We start from the raw sequence: 16819 nt of genomic DNA on the forward strand, positions 1-16819 counted from the left end.
ATGAACGCTAAGAAGCCAACCTTACTGAAGCATATATCACTCGTTGACCTATCCCTCTGTGCTGGGACAGATCCACTAATCACAGGCATCCTCTCAGGACCCCTCACCCTTGAACCATCCTCCTCTACTTTCTTCACTGCCTCAGTATACGACACCTGCACTACTCTGACTCTGGCCACCCCTACCTGTCTCTCTCGCACCGGACAGACACTTCCTCACCCCTACAGTTGACACACACAACTTTATCCACCGAAACTACACAATCCTCTGTCCCATGCACTTCTGCACACTTCCCACATCTTGAAAATGTCCTCCTACATACTGCTGTGACGACCATAAACAGTGCACCTGAAACAGCGCAGTGGATTTAACACAAAAGCCCTAACAAGATAACTGATATCCAAAGATGACTTTGACGAGTAAAGACTCAAAACTCAAAAGGACTGACAGTGACTCCTGTTTCACCACCGGAACTGCGTCGCACCAAATACGGCGGGAGTCACAAACACCAGGAATCTTCGACTTCAATTGCTCCACCTCCACACTTAACGCTACCCCAGAAAACACTCATTTCAATGGTGCCATGTTCCTAAGAGCAAAGCGAGATAACAGATCTTGACCCAAGTTGCGTGACACGCAGAGCCCACTCCCTCTGGTCAGAAGAAACACAAACAAATATCACAAGTCCTCTCTCTCTCTCGGCGTCCCGAGCTATAGCAATAGCAAGCGTACATGCTTGTTTTCTCTCGCTGTCACCCAAAGACTTAGCTTATTTCTGTATATTATATGCCTCAAATCCAATGGGATGGACATATGTTTTAAATTTGTAATACAAAACATTTCACAATCTCTACAAAAAAAACCCACAAATAGACAAGGAAATATAATCCAACTTTATTTTGGCAATTTTTGCCCAGTTTGCGTCCAATATACACTTATTTCTTGCCAAAAGCTATCCTGAAGGCCTAACATTTGTTTTTATCCAGAGTGATTTACAGGAGCAATTCTGGGTTAAGTGCCTTGCTCAAGGGCACATCGACAGATTGTTCACCTAGTCGGCTCAGTGATTCAAACCAGCAACCTTTTGGTTGACTACCTGGCACCCTATTGGAAGTATGACCCATCTTACACTGAACAACAATGTATAGAGCTAAATGTGTGTTCATGATTTACATGTAGCTTTATTTAGTTTAATTATAACAATGTCAATGAGAACAACTAAATCTACACAATATCAACAACCAGATATCTTTGGTTATTCATTAGGATTGGTAAACATTCATTCAAATGTCTTAATTAAGTGATCAACGTACACAATAAAAACGGACATAAACATTATAAAAACAACTTGATTGTACCAACATAAAATAATCCTGGTTTCCATCATTATTTGTGGAATGGCAATATACTACAGTAATGGTATAACAAACATCTAACCCCTGAATTTGGTTATTGTTTTTTGATTTACATTTTAGTAGACGCTCTTATCTAGAGCGACTTACAGTAGTGAATGCATACATTTCATACATTTTTTCCCTGTACTGGTCCCCCGTGGGAATCAAACCCACAACCCTGGCGTTGCAAACACCATGCTCTACCAACTGAGCCACACGGGACCATTGATAACACAATGTCGTTGGTATCATCTATGATGATTCGAGGAGTAATGTTTGAAAGGCACAGTTTGGAGGAAAATATGTGATTAACTTTACACAATCCAAAAATACTAGCCACAAATTATAATTTGGCAGAGGTTTTGAATATTGTTGTTTTGATAACCTCATTTGCAGTGGGCAAATAATGACACAAATGAACACAAATTGTAAAAATAAAATAATTCAGCATTAGGAGTACCACAATTACATATAGTTTTGTTAATACAGTATTTGACCACATTCAGCATGGCATAAGGGTGCATATATCTGACTGAATTAGAAATGCATTTGTCACTTCTTTTAGCAGTCTTACTTATCAAAACAAATAGTGCAACTTCTGTCATTTAGTATTACAAGAAAAACAGAAAAATAAACGTGTTAAGACTGGACCAAATATTCTAAGAGCAACACTAAACTGTACTTCTGCTGAGTAGCCTACAACCATGCCATCCAGTGTGTTGGCATTCAAGTGACCAGATTAAAGAAGTTTGTCCCAAATGATAAACTCAAAGAGCTTTATAAAACTTTATAACACCATTGTATGTTAATCATAAAAAAATATATATAATGTTGCTAATATTTTAAGCTCTTCAAAATGATTTACTTACAATGTATTCAGTACTTATTGGAGAGGCATTTTGCTTTGTTGGCCATTTTACAGTAAAAAAATACAAATATTTACATACTTAAACATCCGTTAAACGTATAGTACATGAGCATATGCTGACTGGTCATATATCCAGGAAAATGTAAAGAACACATTCTATTGGCATTCTGGATATGATTGTGACCCACCCGTATAACAAGTAGCACTGTAGTCCATCATGATTGCAGAAGAGGGTTGCATAGTGAGATTGGAAGAAAAAAAATTATAATTAAAAAAGTTTGAGCTGCTTGGTTTTTGTGTTTGTTAAGAAAGAAAAAAAGGCACAATGATACAAGTGTCCTGAGTTAGATCAGGCCATTCAGGCCTCTGGTTTGACAAAAAAAGAACCACTTTATTCATATTCATTTGGAGTGATTGCAGTACTCTATGGTATTTTGGCTCAGAGTTGTCAGACAGTGGTTGACAGACAGACAGATGCTCAGAGTCTCAGAGAAAAGGCCTTAGAATATCATGAAGTGCTCGTCTGAAACAAATACACTGCATGTGCCTCTGGCTGGTGAGCATACAAATACAATGTTATATGAATAGAATGTTATGTTTCTATTTCTATGGTGGTTGCGTATGTTCTGGGCCAGGTGCTGGCTAGTCTGGCAGTGAGCGCAGGGTCCTCTCCCGCCTCCATCATGGCACTCTTAGCTCCCCCAGTCTGATGTAGACGTCTTCAGCCTGACTCAGGTCTTCAAACACCGGCAGCAGGTGGAGCAGCTCAGAATCCTCCACATCATCAAACCAGGACACCACAGGAACCTGAAGGAGCAGCAAAGAAACCATTTGCTCACTTACTAATGCTTTGTTTGCAGTGTTGGGGTATTGACAAACTGTATATTCTTGTTGTATATATCGGAATGTATATATCTGTGTTAAATCTTAAGTTCATATTCTGTTAACTCAAACCTAAATAATAATGTTGTTGACTCATCCTATACTCATACAGTGCATTCGGAAAGTATTCAGACCCCTTGACTTTTTCCACATTGTTATGTTACAGCCTTATTCAGAAATTGATTAAATTGTTTTTTCCCCTCATTAATCTACACACAATACCCCATAATGACAAAGCAAAACCTTTTCATTTTTTAAAATTTTGCAAATGTATAAAAAAAAAAAACACCTGCGCTAAATTCAATTCAGAGCCTTTACTCAGTGTTTTGTTGAAGCATCTTTGGCAGAGATTACAGCCTCAAGTCTTCTTTGGTATGACCCTACAAGCTTGGCACACCTGTATTTGGGGATTTTCTCTCATTCTTCTCTGCAGATCCTCTCAAGCTCTGTCAGGTTGGATGGGGAGTGTCGCTGCACAGCTATTTTCAGGTCTCTCCAGAGATGTTCGATCAGGTTCAAGTCCGGGCTCTGGCTGGGCCACTCAAGGACATTGAGACTTGTCCCGAAGCCACTCCTGTGTTGTCTTGGCTGTGTGCTTAGGGTCGTTCTCCTGTTGGAAGGTTAACCTTCGCCCCAGCCTGAGCGCTTCAGAGCAGGGTTTCATCAAGGATCTTTCTGTACTTTGCACAATTCATCTTTTCCTCGAATCTGACTAGTCTACCAGTCCCTGGCGTTGAAAAGCATCCCCACAGCATGATGCTGCCACCACCATGCTTCACTACAGGGGTGGTGCCAAGTTTCCTCCAGACGTGGAGCTTGGCATTCAGGCCAACGAGTTCAATCTTGGTTTCATCAGACCAGACAAACTTGTTTCTCATGGTCTGAGAGTCTTTAGGTGCCTTTTGGCAAACTCTATGTGGGCTGTCATGTGCCTTTTACTGAGGAGTGGTTGCCGTCTGGCCACTGTACCATAAAGGCCTGACTGGTAGAGTGCTGCAGAGATGGTTGTCCTTTTGGAAGGTTCTCCCATCTCCACAGAGGACTTCTGAAGCTCTGTCAGAGCGACCATCAGGTTCTTGGTCACCTGACCAAGGCCCTTCTCCCCCCAATTGCTTAGTTTGCCCGGGCGGCCAGCCCTAGAGTCTTCGTGGTTCCAAACTCTTTCCATTTAAGAATGACGGAGGTCACTGTGTTCTTGGGGACCTCCAATGCTGCAGAAATGTTTTGGTACCCTTCCCCAGATCTGTGCCTCGACACAATCCTGTCTCGAAGCTCTACGGAAAATTCCTTAGATCTCATGGCTTGGCTTTTGCTCTGACAACTGTGGGACCTTCTATAGACAGGTGTGTGCCTTTCCAAAGCATGTCCAATCAATTTAATTTACCACCGGTGCATTCCAATCAAGTTGTAGAAACATCTCAAGGATGATCAATGGAAACAGGATGCACCTGAGCTCAATTTCGAGTCTAATAGCAAAGGTTCTGAATACTTATGTAAATAAGGTATTTCTGTTTTTTATTTTTTTTATTTATAAATTTGCAAACATTTCTAAAAACCTGTTTTCGCTTTGTCATTATGGGTATTGTGTGTAGATTGATGAGCAAAAATAAATGTAATCCATTTGAGAATAAGGCTGTAACGTAACAAAATGTGGAAAAGGGAAGGGGTCTGATTACTTTCCGAATGCTCTGTATGTGGCCAAAGCATAAAAGGAGTGAAAACACTAACATCTCAAAACAGACCGTTTAAAAAATGCTTGCTATTTCCTCATAGAAGATGATGTCATCCTACTCGCCTGAATATTTTTTATGACGGGTATACGCCCACACCATTCTGTTGTTGGGGTAGGCCCACACCATTCCACAGAAAAGCTGCTTTTTAACATACTTTATTACAATTATTTTTAAGAAAAACTATTTCACTCATATTGTAATTAATTATAGGTCATATTACATGGAAATCTGGGAACACTGGACAGTTATTTTAAGTGGAATATAAGGTTAAACCTTTTAAAAGTGAATAGAATAGAATGCAGTAAAATGTAAAATAATATCATGTTAATTATCAGTTTGAATCCTGAAAAAGGTCACAGTTGAGTTGAAAGAAGTTGAATGAAACCCAAACTCACAGCATTCTCAGGGTGGAAGATGTATGAGGCAGGAGAGTTGTCCAAGATGAGGGTCTTATGGAGCTCTCTGCCCAGTATGCTGAGGTCTTTGACATAGAAACCCTGGTGGAACACACAGGACTCCCGGAACAGCCGCGCCCGGAACACCCCACACTGATCCAACAGGTCAGTCACTGGGTCTGCATACTAGGGGAGGGCAAGGAAAAGGGGGGAGGGGGTGGGTCAGGGAATGCAGGAAAGGGCAAGACCAGAAGCAGGGAATGGAGAGTAGGGGGTAAATGAGAGTTTGGATTTGGTGCAAGGTGTCACCAAGGTTTACCCAAGCTACTAATAATGTACAATTGCGGTCAAATATTCTGGCTCCCTTGCACTTTAAAATGGGGCTGAATGTTCCATTTTCTCTTTTCAAAACTGGTTGAATGGCTATTTTTACCCTGTATGCACCTTTAACTTTTGGGCTCCCGAGTGGCACAGCGGTCTAAGGCACTGCATCTCAATGCAAGAGGCGTCACTACAGACCGTGGTTCGATTCCAGGCTGTATCACAACCGGCCGTGATTGGGAGTCCCATAGGGTGGAGCACAATTGGCCCAGCATCATCTGGGTAAGAGTTTGGCCGGGGTAGGACTTCATTGTAAATAAGAATTTGTTCTTAAACTGACTTGCCTAGTTAAATAAAGGTTAAATAAATAAAAAATATGTAACTTCCCACAGGTGAGATAAATAACACAATAAATGAGAATAACTTGCCTTCAACCAAATACATTTTTTATATTTAAGTCCGGCCATTTTGCTTTACTCTGAAGTGTGAACACCAATTTTGTTTCTATTTCAACTTATTTAAAAAATATATATATATAATTGTGCAAGGGTGCCAATATAGTTGACCACAACTGTAACTACACGTTACATTGAAAACGTATGCTAGCTCCTAATATGCAAATCCACAAAGCAGGTTTTGGCACTAGAAAGGTCATCTAACGCATGGGGAAAAGGCTACAGAGGGTTGGGAAAGAGAAAAACGTTTAAGACTTCCTAAACTAGAATTCAAAATGAAGAGTTATCTTCTCAAGAAGAATAGTAGGGAAATGTCATAACAACACAATGTTTTATTATTATTTTTCAGCTTACCTTGGCAAGACTGGCAGTAAACAGAATGCACTCAAACAGCTCTCCCATTCGCTGTAGGAACTCATCCACATACGGCCTTTTCAGCACGTATACCTGAAACAAACACCAGGAACTAATGTTTTGTAACACTTTGCATTATGTTGCCCTTATACCTAGCTATGTAATAACACTATAATTACTACAGTAACAACATTCTTATCCCTTTACTAATTGCTTTGAAATTACATAGTAATGGAGTATTATATTATTATAATATTCAATCTTCCTCTGTAGTCATACTTATATTTGTTCCACATTACATGAAATTGTTGTTGTCATTGTGTCCATTCCAGTTGCTGGTGGACAGTTCCTGAAACAAGTAATCAAGAACAGGCCGTGCATGTGTTAACCAGCCTATCCTGGATTACTTGAACCAGGCAGAGGCCCATGGTGAAGAATCCCAAACCAAACGACGGTACTCACATGCGCAGTTGTGCATATGCATTATTTGCATGAAGTTCTGCATGCAAAGGATACAACACAGTGTTGAATTATTGTCCCCGGTGCAGTGCATTGATGAGTCATTTCTGTTCCACAGTTTCTTTAAAAGTGTGCTCTAAAATTATAGCATTACTTATTTCTGAAAGGTGAAGTAACTATGCTGAAATTACTTCCCTTTTAAAATATTTTTATGCTTACACTTCCTTTCCCATTCAACATCACATCTGTCCAGTAGAGGGCTCATAGCACCCATAACAAACCTCATCTGTCCTAAAAACCCATCCTATTTTAAGCTCAGCAAACACTGAACTCTGAACACATCAACATACAGTAAGTACATGAACGCCAAGCTACCCGACTCAACATACTGCATTTAGTTCATATATTTTACCTGGTGTGTGGTCCCCTCAATCTCCACAGGCACTATGAAATCTGCATTACTAATAGGCTAAGGAAATAACACAAAGGGAGCCGTTGAACATTCTAATGCAATTACATAAGATAAAATCACTAAGACTTGGACTATAATAACCACATAAATATAATATACACTACCGTTCAAAAATGTGGAGTCACTTAGAAATGTCCTTGTTTTTGAAAGAAAAGCACATTTTTGGTCCATTAAAATAACATCAAATTGATCAGAAATATAGTGTAGACATTGTTAATGTTGTAAATGACTATTGTAGCTGGAAACGGCTGATTTTTTTATGAAATATCTACATAGGCGTACTGAGGCCCATTATCAGCAACCATCACTCCTGTGTTCCAATGGCATGTTGTGTTAGCTAATCCAAGTTTATCATTTTAAAAGGCTAATTGATCATTAGAAAACCCTTTTGCAATTATGTTAGCACAGCTGAAAACTGTTGTTCTGATTAAAGAAGCAATAAAACTGGCCTTCTTTAGGCTAGTTGAGTATCTGGAGCATCAGCATTTGTGGGTTCGATTACAGGCTCAAAATGTCTAGAAACAAAGAACCTTCTTATGAAACTCATCAGTCTATTTTTGTTCTGAGAAATGAAGGCTATTCCATGTGAGAAATTGCCTAGAAACTGAAGATCTGGTACAACGCTGTGTACTACTCCCTTCACAGAACAGCGCAGACTGGCTCTAACCGGAATAGAAAGAGGAGTGGGAGGCCCCGGTGCACAACTGACCAAGAGGACAAGTACATTAGAGTGTCTAGTTTGAGAAACAGATGACTCACAAGTCCTCAACTGGCAGCTTCATTAAATAGTACCCGCAAAACACCAGTCTCAACGTCAACAGTGAAGAGGCAACTCTGGGATCCTGGAAAGGCAGAGTTCCTCTGTCCAGTGTCTGTGTTCTTTTGCCCATCTTAATCTTTTCTTTTTATTGGCCAGTCTGAGATATGGCTTTTTCTTTGCAACTCTGCCTAGAAGGCCAGCATCCCGGAGTCGCCTCTTCACAGTTGACGTTGAGACTGGTGTTTTGCGGGTACTATTTAATGAAGCTGCCAGTTGAGGACTTGTGAGTCGCCTGTTTCTCAAACTAGACACTCTAATGTACTTGTCCTCTTGGTCAGTTGTGCACAGGGGCCTCACACTCCTCTTTCTATTCTGGTTAGAGGCAGTCTGTGCTGTTCTGTGAAGGGAGTAGTACACAGCGTTGTACCAGATCTTCAGTTTCTTGGAAATTTCTCGCATGGAATAACCTTCATTTCTCAGAACAAGAATAGACTGACGAGTTTCATAAGAAAGTTCTTTGTTTCTAGACATTTTGAGCCTGTAATGGAACCCACAAATGCTGATGCTCCAGATACTCAACTAGTCTAAAGAAGGCCTGTTTTATTGCTTCTTAAATTAGAACAACAGTTTTCAGCTGTGCTAACATAATTGCAAAAGGGTTTTCTAATGATCAATTAGCCTTTTAAATGATAAACATGGATTAGCTAACACAATGTGCCATTGGAACACAGGAGTGATGGTTGCTGATAATGGGCCTCTGTACGCCTATGTAGATATTCTATTAAAAAAGAAATCAGCCGTTTCCAGTTACAATAGTCATTTACAACATTAACAATGTCTACACTGTATTTCTGATCAATTTGATGTTATTTTAATGGACAATTTTTTTTGCTTTTCTTTCAAAAACAAGGACATTTCTAAATGACCCCAAACTTTTGAACGGTAGTGTACATGTAACAAAGAAAACCATTATTAACTTTATGATATTTCCCCTTAACTACTGTTGAAACAAATACCCATACAAAACCCTTTAACAGTGAGTTGACAACAGCAGTAGTTACAGTGAGAGTTAAAAATAAAATAAAAAAGGTCAGTAGCTACCTTGAATGAGCTATGCACTAGTGTTTCATCCAGGTCTATGACCACACATATCTTCCCCTGGTCCTGAGGTATCATCTCCGGCAGCAGGCTGGGTCCAGATGAGAGCTGTGGTGGAGGACACAAGAATACAGACCAAGGTCACTACTGTATCTGTACAGAGCACTCATTGGGGACAACAGCACATCTTGCCCGTTTTATTAGGCTGGCTCTATGCTTCATCAACACTTCCTCACTCTACTAGCACTAAAAATCAAAAAGACATTTATAGATTTCCACCAACCAATGCAACTACAGTATAATAACAGTTTCGCAGTGTAACACCTGTGGGCTGTTGACAGCAGATGGACTTGGCTATATGGTCTATACTGTTCATATACATGTTACATCAGATTCAATTCAGAGACGCAAACAATACCCGGGCCTCACAACAGATACGGTTTTCCCACTGCTCCAGTGCTGCCTGGAGGACACTAGGTAATATGAAGAAACATGAAGCTCATTAGCCCTTGTTACATGGTGCTAACGCCCATCTACACCTGACAGCCTCACAAGTGGCCAGTGGGCAACAACACCCTTTTCATGCTTCTGTACACATCGGTTATGACGCACCGGGAACTACATACTGTACATATCTAACATATCCTATGTCTCCCACATGAACTGACATGCACATCACATTATCCACTCTTTTGTAGGCCCTCTGCACCCCTGTTTTGCCTTAGTGGATTGCAATTCACTCAGCTGTCTTATCGTAGGAGATCTATGTGAACAGACCTAAAAGTACTCTGTAGCCGCCAACCGTCATGGTAGTGTTCAAGATGTTCACAACAGGTGCAGCAGCTACTCCATATTGCAACATGCTGTTATAACGTCCACGGGCAACAATCCCACACATTCTCATGGGACAATAGGTATTGCTCAACAGAGGAAAGCTATCAATTTCCGATTGTAGTTGTTTTATGCTTTTCCTGCAATTACGCTGGAGTAGTTAAACACGTGATGAAGCACTTGACAGTGGTAAAATAAAAAGCCTGATAGTTGTTTGACAAAAAACACTTAGCTGTACACACAAGAGTATCATATCCTTATAATAAAGTCTAACATGGCAAATTATAATGTGTGAAACTTTGTGGCAAATGGGTTTTTTTTTGGTTTTTTTAATCTGCTTAAAGTGTCCAAACAAGCTTTGCAAACACAACAAAATGCAAAATGACACTTTTTAGGCTACATAAAAGTCCCATACTTGGTTGAAATACAGCAAACAACAGTCCATACACTATTTCTGATATGGATAATTACAACAACAATGCTGCCGAGATGCTGAGAGGAATAAATTATGTTACCTTGACAACGTCCCCATTGTCCTGTAGCTCCAGCAATGCATCCTGGGAAGGTGGCAGTGGTTTGGGGGCAGCCTGTGCTCCTCTGAGGCAACAGAAAAGTGCTTTGAAGAGGTTACAGCACCTAGGCTTCTTCGGAGAAGACCTGCTCACCTGGCCTGTCATTAGGGCAAAAATAAGAATGCTTTTAATGTGTGTGAAAATTAGCTGTGACATAACCAAGCTTTTGATTCAAACTGAGTGATATGGAAATGATATTCACCAACACATTATACTCATTCTCACACGGCAATGAAGGTTCTTATAAGCCAAGTAGATGGACGGGGTGAGGGAAATGTATGATGTTGTACATTTCTTTTCCCATGAAGAAGTAAGGAGGATTTCCCCCATTTTGAGAGACATCGTTGCTGCACATAATGTAGAATGAACTCCTTGCTCCCTTTACCAAAGGGAGCAAGCACACACATGCACACACACACACACTCTGGGTTTAATGAGGTTGCTGCTGCTGGAAGGGGCTGGTACATGTTATATAATCACAGAGAGGGCGGGAAAACCCACACTCTTCACTAGGTAGTGACTGCGTCTCAAATGGCAGCCTATCCCCTATTGAGTGCATTACTTGTGACCAGGGCCCTGTGGCACTGGTCAGAAGTTGTGCATAGGGAGTAGGGTGCCATTTGGGACACAGACAGTACTTTCTGCTGTAGAAAACACAGACAGAAAACATTCCAACCATTTCACTGACTCTCCTGGAACAAGACCTCTGGCTGGAGCGGAGCAAGCTGAAGCCAGTCACACCTCAATGCTCCAAGCCCCCTTTGATCAGTCACTGTAAAAATGTGTCCTAGTTCACAGAGGTTCCACTACTGGGGGAAATTAGCATCTATTATTTGGTTGGATTGGATATGCATAGCACCTATGTTAATATACAGTACCAGTCAAAAGTTTGGAAACACTGACTCGTTCAAGGGGTTTTTATAAATGTTTTACTATTTTCTACATTGTAGAATAATAGTGAAGACATCAAAACTATGAAATAACACATATGGAATCATGTAGTAACCACAAAAAGTGTTAAACAAATCAAAAGATATTTTAGATTCTTCAAAGTAGCCACCCTTTGCCTTGATGACAGCTTTGCACACCCTTGGCATTCTCTCAACCAGATTCATGAAGTAGTCACCTGGAATGCTTTTCCAACAGTCTTGAAGGAGTTACCACATATGCTGAGCACTTGTTAGCTGCTTTTCCTTCACTCTGAGGTCCAATTCATCCCAAACCATCTCAACCCAGTTGAGATCGGGTGATTGTGGAGGCCAGGTCATCGATGCAACACTCCATCACTCTCCTTCTTGGACAAATAGCCTTTACACAGCCTGGAGGTGTGTTGGGTCATTGTCCTGTTGAAAAACAAATTATAGTCCCACTAAGCACAGACCAGATGGGATGGCGTATCGCTGCAGAATGCTGGAGTAGCCATGCTGGTTAAGTGTGCCTTGAATTCTAAATAAATCACAGACAGTGTCACCAGCAAAGCACCTCCACACCATCACAACTCCTCCTCCATGCTTCACGGTGTGAACCACACATGCAGAGATCATCCGTTCACCTACTCTGCATTTCACAAAGACACGGCTGTTGGAAATAAAAATCTCAAATTTGGACTCATGAGACTAAAGGACATAATTCCACGGTCTAATGTCAATTGCTCATGTTTCTTGGCCCAAGCAAGTCTCTTCTTCTTTTGGTGTCCTTTAGTAGTGGTTTCTTTGCAGCAATTCGACCATGAAGGCCTGATTCAGGCAGTCTCCTCTGAATAGTTGATGTTGTGATGTGTCTGTTACTTGAACTCTGTGAAGCATTTATTTGGGCTGCAATTTCTGAGGCTGGTAACTCTAATGAACTTATCCTCTGCAGCAGAGGTAACTCTGGGTCTTCCGGATTGAATGACCTTCATGTCTTAAAGTAATGATGGACAGTCATTTCTCTATGCTTATCTGAGCTGTTCTTGCCATAATATGGACTTGGTCTTTTACCAAATAGGGCTATCATCTGTATACCACCCCTACCTTGTCACAACACAACAGATTGGCTCAAACACATTAAGGAAAGAAATTCCACAAATTAACTTTTAACAAGGCACACCTGTTAATTGAATGCCAAGAGTGTGCAAAGCTGTCATCAAGGCAAAGGGTGGCTACTTTGAAGAATCTAAAATATATTTTGATTTGTTTAACACTTTTTTGGCTACTACATGATTCCATGTGTTATTTCATAGTTTTGAAGTCTTCACTATTATTCTACAATGTAGAAAATAGTTTTTAAAAAATAAGAAAAACCCTTGAATGAGTAGGTGTGTCCTAACTTTTGACTGGTACTGTATGTATGAGAGTTTATAAGCAAATGAAATGCATGGATGGCTCTGATATACAAAACATTGATGCCTGCGCTGACTACAGCTATCGAAGAGATTCATTTTTTTTAATATTTAAAAAGAAAAAGTGGTTTCAATGCAAATCTTCAGGAGCCTTGTTCACACATCTGGACATTCTCATCCTGCTCATCATATTTTGTATAGTGCTAGGTGCAAAAGATAGTCAGTTATTATGAGTCGCTCGCTTGATTCATAATCTTCATCCTTGATCCTAACATTTCATCTCCTTCCATCTTCCTTTCATCTTTGGGGGGCTTCTGCAGCCATTGAAATGATGGGTAGGGGTGATGTTGTGGATGTTTGCATGCATCTGCATGTTGTCATTTGTATGTGTATATTTGTTGTTGTTTCCAAAAAAATCATTAACGTGAAGGATATAGGATTTTAAATGGTGAGTTCACAGTGTGACTTTTGTCAAATTCCACTCCTGTAACCAACCATGCTACTCTATCTATATAAAGACATACAGGACACTGGACCGTGGCCTGGGGGCGGGGGGGGGGTTGATATCTTTCATCAACACAAACATAACATGCTAGTGCCACAAGGGGGGAAAGAACCTCTGAGCATTAGGGGTCCAAAGACATTTTAAAGGGTAGAAAAGCCTATTCCTGAATATATGAAAAAAATTCTAATAAAAGAGAGAAAAAAAACCCAATGCATAATAATCTATAATATTTTTCTCTGCTGAGCAAACATAGGAGCAGAAGGGCTATCCTATCACACATAATCTGGTATTGCACCATAATCAAAGAGCAGTACACAGTGGCGTACCACAGGCCCGCAAGGTCTGAGCACATTTTTATTTGCAGTTTTATAGCTAATCTCATACTATTCTACACATTTTGCAATGAGGCTGAGAGAATTTTGCATTTTTAAAACGAATTTCCTGGAATTCTACTCATATTGCCAAAGGTCTCGAGAGAAAAATGTTTAGTTTTATAGCTAATCTCATGCTATTCTACACATTTAGCCAGTTTAACAGCTAATTTCCTATAATTCGATTTTCTTTGCCATGGTTTATGACGTGTTTATATGCCATCTGCATTTTGGGGGGGTTGAGGGCCCCCAGAGCTATAGGGCCCAGTGCCAGTAGAGTACCAGGCCTACCCTTTAATTCAAACCAAAGTGCCAGAAGCATAAAAACAACGAATCTTTGAAACCGCGCTTTACAATGGGCGGAGGAGGGAGAAGGGCATGTGTTTGTGCATACCACTGTCAACACCGACTGCGGCACCTGGCATTTCTACGGTTATGCTTGTCATCTTTCATCAGCAACCGTTTTAGGTTTCATTTCCAACAGCCAAAGAAAAAAAGTCTCATACATTTGCCAATCTTTGTATCGTATAGGCCTTTGATATATGTGGTATTTTTTCAAATGAGATTCGGATAGTGTACCACCCTGGCGCGCATTGATCTGCCCTGATGTATTTGTCTCCAGGCTGAGCCTGCGAACAAAAACAAGACATGGCTGTGCTGTTTGTATGGCTCTACACAGATGTGACAGTAATATGGAACGGTGCCATACAACAACTAGAAAATAAGATAAAGCATAAATCATAAACACAGGGCAGGCTAAATGCTGGGGTGGTTTGGTTTAATCATTTTACGCGCGAAAAGATCACTATGTCAATTTATTCAATTATTATTATTAGCTATAATCATATCCCTAAATGTCTAGTAAGATGGCATTAGATAACCTTGTTTTGATCCATAGAAATACTGTAACATCAACAAAACGCAATCATTTGATTGTCTTAAAAGTCCAATAATGTGCGTAAATAGGTAAGACATATTGATTTGGCTAATGTAATTACAATAGCCAACAAACACTGTTTTAATATTCTTTACAGGTTTGAATTCGTGATTACATACCGAATGTAATGCAGTTTTTCAAACAGCCTTTACTCTCGCATTGTCAAAAATGTGTTTGAACCAGAGGGGAAACACTTCCCAATTATGCAGGTGTTCCATAATAACTGAAAATCAATCCATGTTCAGCATCACTTGTGTGGGTTTGAAACATCATGAAATATAATATAGACATTTAATATAGCCTATTTGTATGCAAGATTAATCAAATGTGTAGTACGCTCTAGAATGTCGCGCGCAATGTCCGCGACGTTGGAACTGTCAAATGGACGTGCTGGAAACATGTTAACATCAACCTTACATTTCATAAATTAACGAACCTTCTCCATATCAAATCAACCCATGTTTAATCAGAACAAACAATAAAAACGGGAGCATATCCTACCTGTTTTCGGTGACAATTGAATGTCTTCTTTCTGCACTTGAGTGATGATAGATCTTTCCATCTGACAAGCACAGAGCCCTCAAAATCCAATCCGTTCCCCAAACAGAGATAAGCAGCCTTCATTAGGTTATGTTGACAAGTTACTAAAGGATTGCCTTTGATAACTGTCATCCGTGTCTGTGTTGGATTCGTAAGAGGCTACATTTCATCAGCAACAATGTTTCTTTATTCCTGGCTTCTTCTGTTGTCCACACATGGGAGGGGCAGGGCGCTTGGATATGTTTTCGTCGTTGCGATTCCCTCTGCTGCGCCTCTCGGTTTACTTTATCACTAGTACATTTCCCGAACGGCCCCTTCCTGTCTCTGCGAAGTCCTCAATTTTCACTCCAACAACATGGAGAATACAGGCGAAAGAAGAAAAACAACCGAGGAAATGGGGCAAGGGGCGGTTTCAAGTTCCCCTTTACAATAGATAAACAACACCGTCAAATTGATTGATTACTGAGAGGAGGAGAATAAAACAGGTTACATCGGCGGTAATATTTCTGAAAATGAAAAATGGTTATGAATAGAATTCGATTTTAAGTGTGAGACTTGTTTTTTTCCACCCAATGGTTTGTTTTTCTTCGGCGGGACTTCAAGGGTGCCTTGAAACCGTTGCTAGTTTCGGATTGGATCTTTGAAAAGTGGGAGTTGCAAAGGCATTCTTCGCTATTCTGCACGCTCCACACCAACAAATTCCAGCGCTGGTTTTGTCACAAGTCGAGTGATTATAAATATGATTGATATCAATTGCATTATTCAAGTAGGCAAAAAAAAGATCAACATATAATTATAATATGAATAATAACAACAATAATAATAATAAAATAGTTTTATTTGATATTGTCATTGATCATATTATCAATCTTTAATTCATTGAAATACACAGTACTTCAGTCATTGCAGTAATGACAAAGAAAATAACATTACTTCTAACTTGTCATAAGAATCATTAAAGTTTATGCACAGTATGTGATTGTTTCCTTTTTTTGCTAAATATATTTATGTGCATCATAACTATGATAATCTGTTTTTTGTTTTGTTGTAATTTGTCAGCACTACAACCTGACAACACTTCCTAATATGCAGAATAATGAAGAGGTAGCCAAGCATTTTTTATTGTGAATTGCAGCGCTGCACCCATCACATACTTTGTGAGTTTCACTGTTGTTTCCATTTTTGATTGTTGACACAAAAAAATACATTACACCAGCACTACACAACCCACTGAAATTGATGAATGTATTTCTTGATGCATTTTTAATTGTTTTTGACGCTATGAGATGCTGAGCATCCACAGCTGTGTGTTGTAGCTCAGTGTGGTCCTCTGTAGATCAGCTGGTAGAGTATGGTGCTTGCAACACCAGGGTTTGGGTTTGATTCCCGGGACCACCCATACGTAAAATATATGCTTGGATGACTGTATGACTGCTTTGGATGAAAGCATCTAATAATGGCCATATACTATACAATAAGATTTTCGACAGCACCAGTGAGTGAATTTCAGAACATTCTCCTTTAGTGCAGCAAGTGCTGAGCGCATTGAGCT

General features: G+C 40.0%; 1 protein-coding gene across 1 annotated transcript; it reads right to left on the minus strand.

Moving 5' to 3' along the window:
• Positions 1-879: 879 nt before the first annotated feature.
• On the minus strand, positions 880-15859 carry LOC106567083 (carboxy-terminal domain RNA polymerase II polypeptide A small phosphatase 2). The gene is made up of 7 exons (XM_014135961.2): positions 15229-15859; positions 10538-10692; positions 9195-9299; positions 7274-7330; positions 6403-6495; positions 5273-5458; positions 880-3069 (listed from the first exon to the last, which is right to left on the minus strand). The coding sequence occupies exons 1-7, from the start codon at positions 15287-15289 to the stop codon at positions 2944-2946; spliced, it is 783 nt and encodes a 260-aa protein (XP_013991436.1). The 5' UTR covers positions 15290-15859; the 3' UTR covers positions 880-2943.
• Between the last annotated feature and the right edge of the window lie 960 nt (positions 15860-16819).

Source organism: Salmo salar, chromosome ssa13, assembly GCF_905237065.1.
Source record: "Salmo salar chromosome ssa13, Ssal_v3.1, whole genome shotgun sequence".
NCBI classification, from domain to species: Eukaryota; Metazoa; Chordata; class Actinopteri; order Salmoniformes; family Salmonidae; genus Salmo; species Salmo salar.

Excerpts from the sequence above, each read along its gene's own strand:
- LOC106567083 (XM_014135961.2), bottom strand. The coding sequence starts at position 15,289 with ATGGAAAGATCTATCATCACTCAAGTGCAGAAAGAAGACATTCAATTG. Across the intron at positions 9,300-10,537 it reads ACAATGGGGACGTTGTCAAG|CTCTCATCTGGACCCAGCCT; the intron begins GTAACATAATTT and ends CCTCCACCACAG. Across the intron at positions 5,459-6,402 it reads TTACTGCCAGTCTTGCCAAG|TATGCAGACCCAGTGACTGA; the intron begins GTAAGCTGAAAA and ends GCCCTCCCCTAG.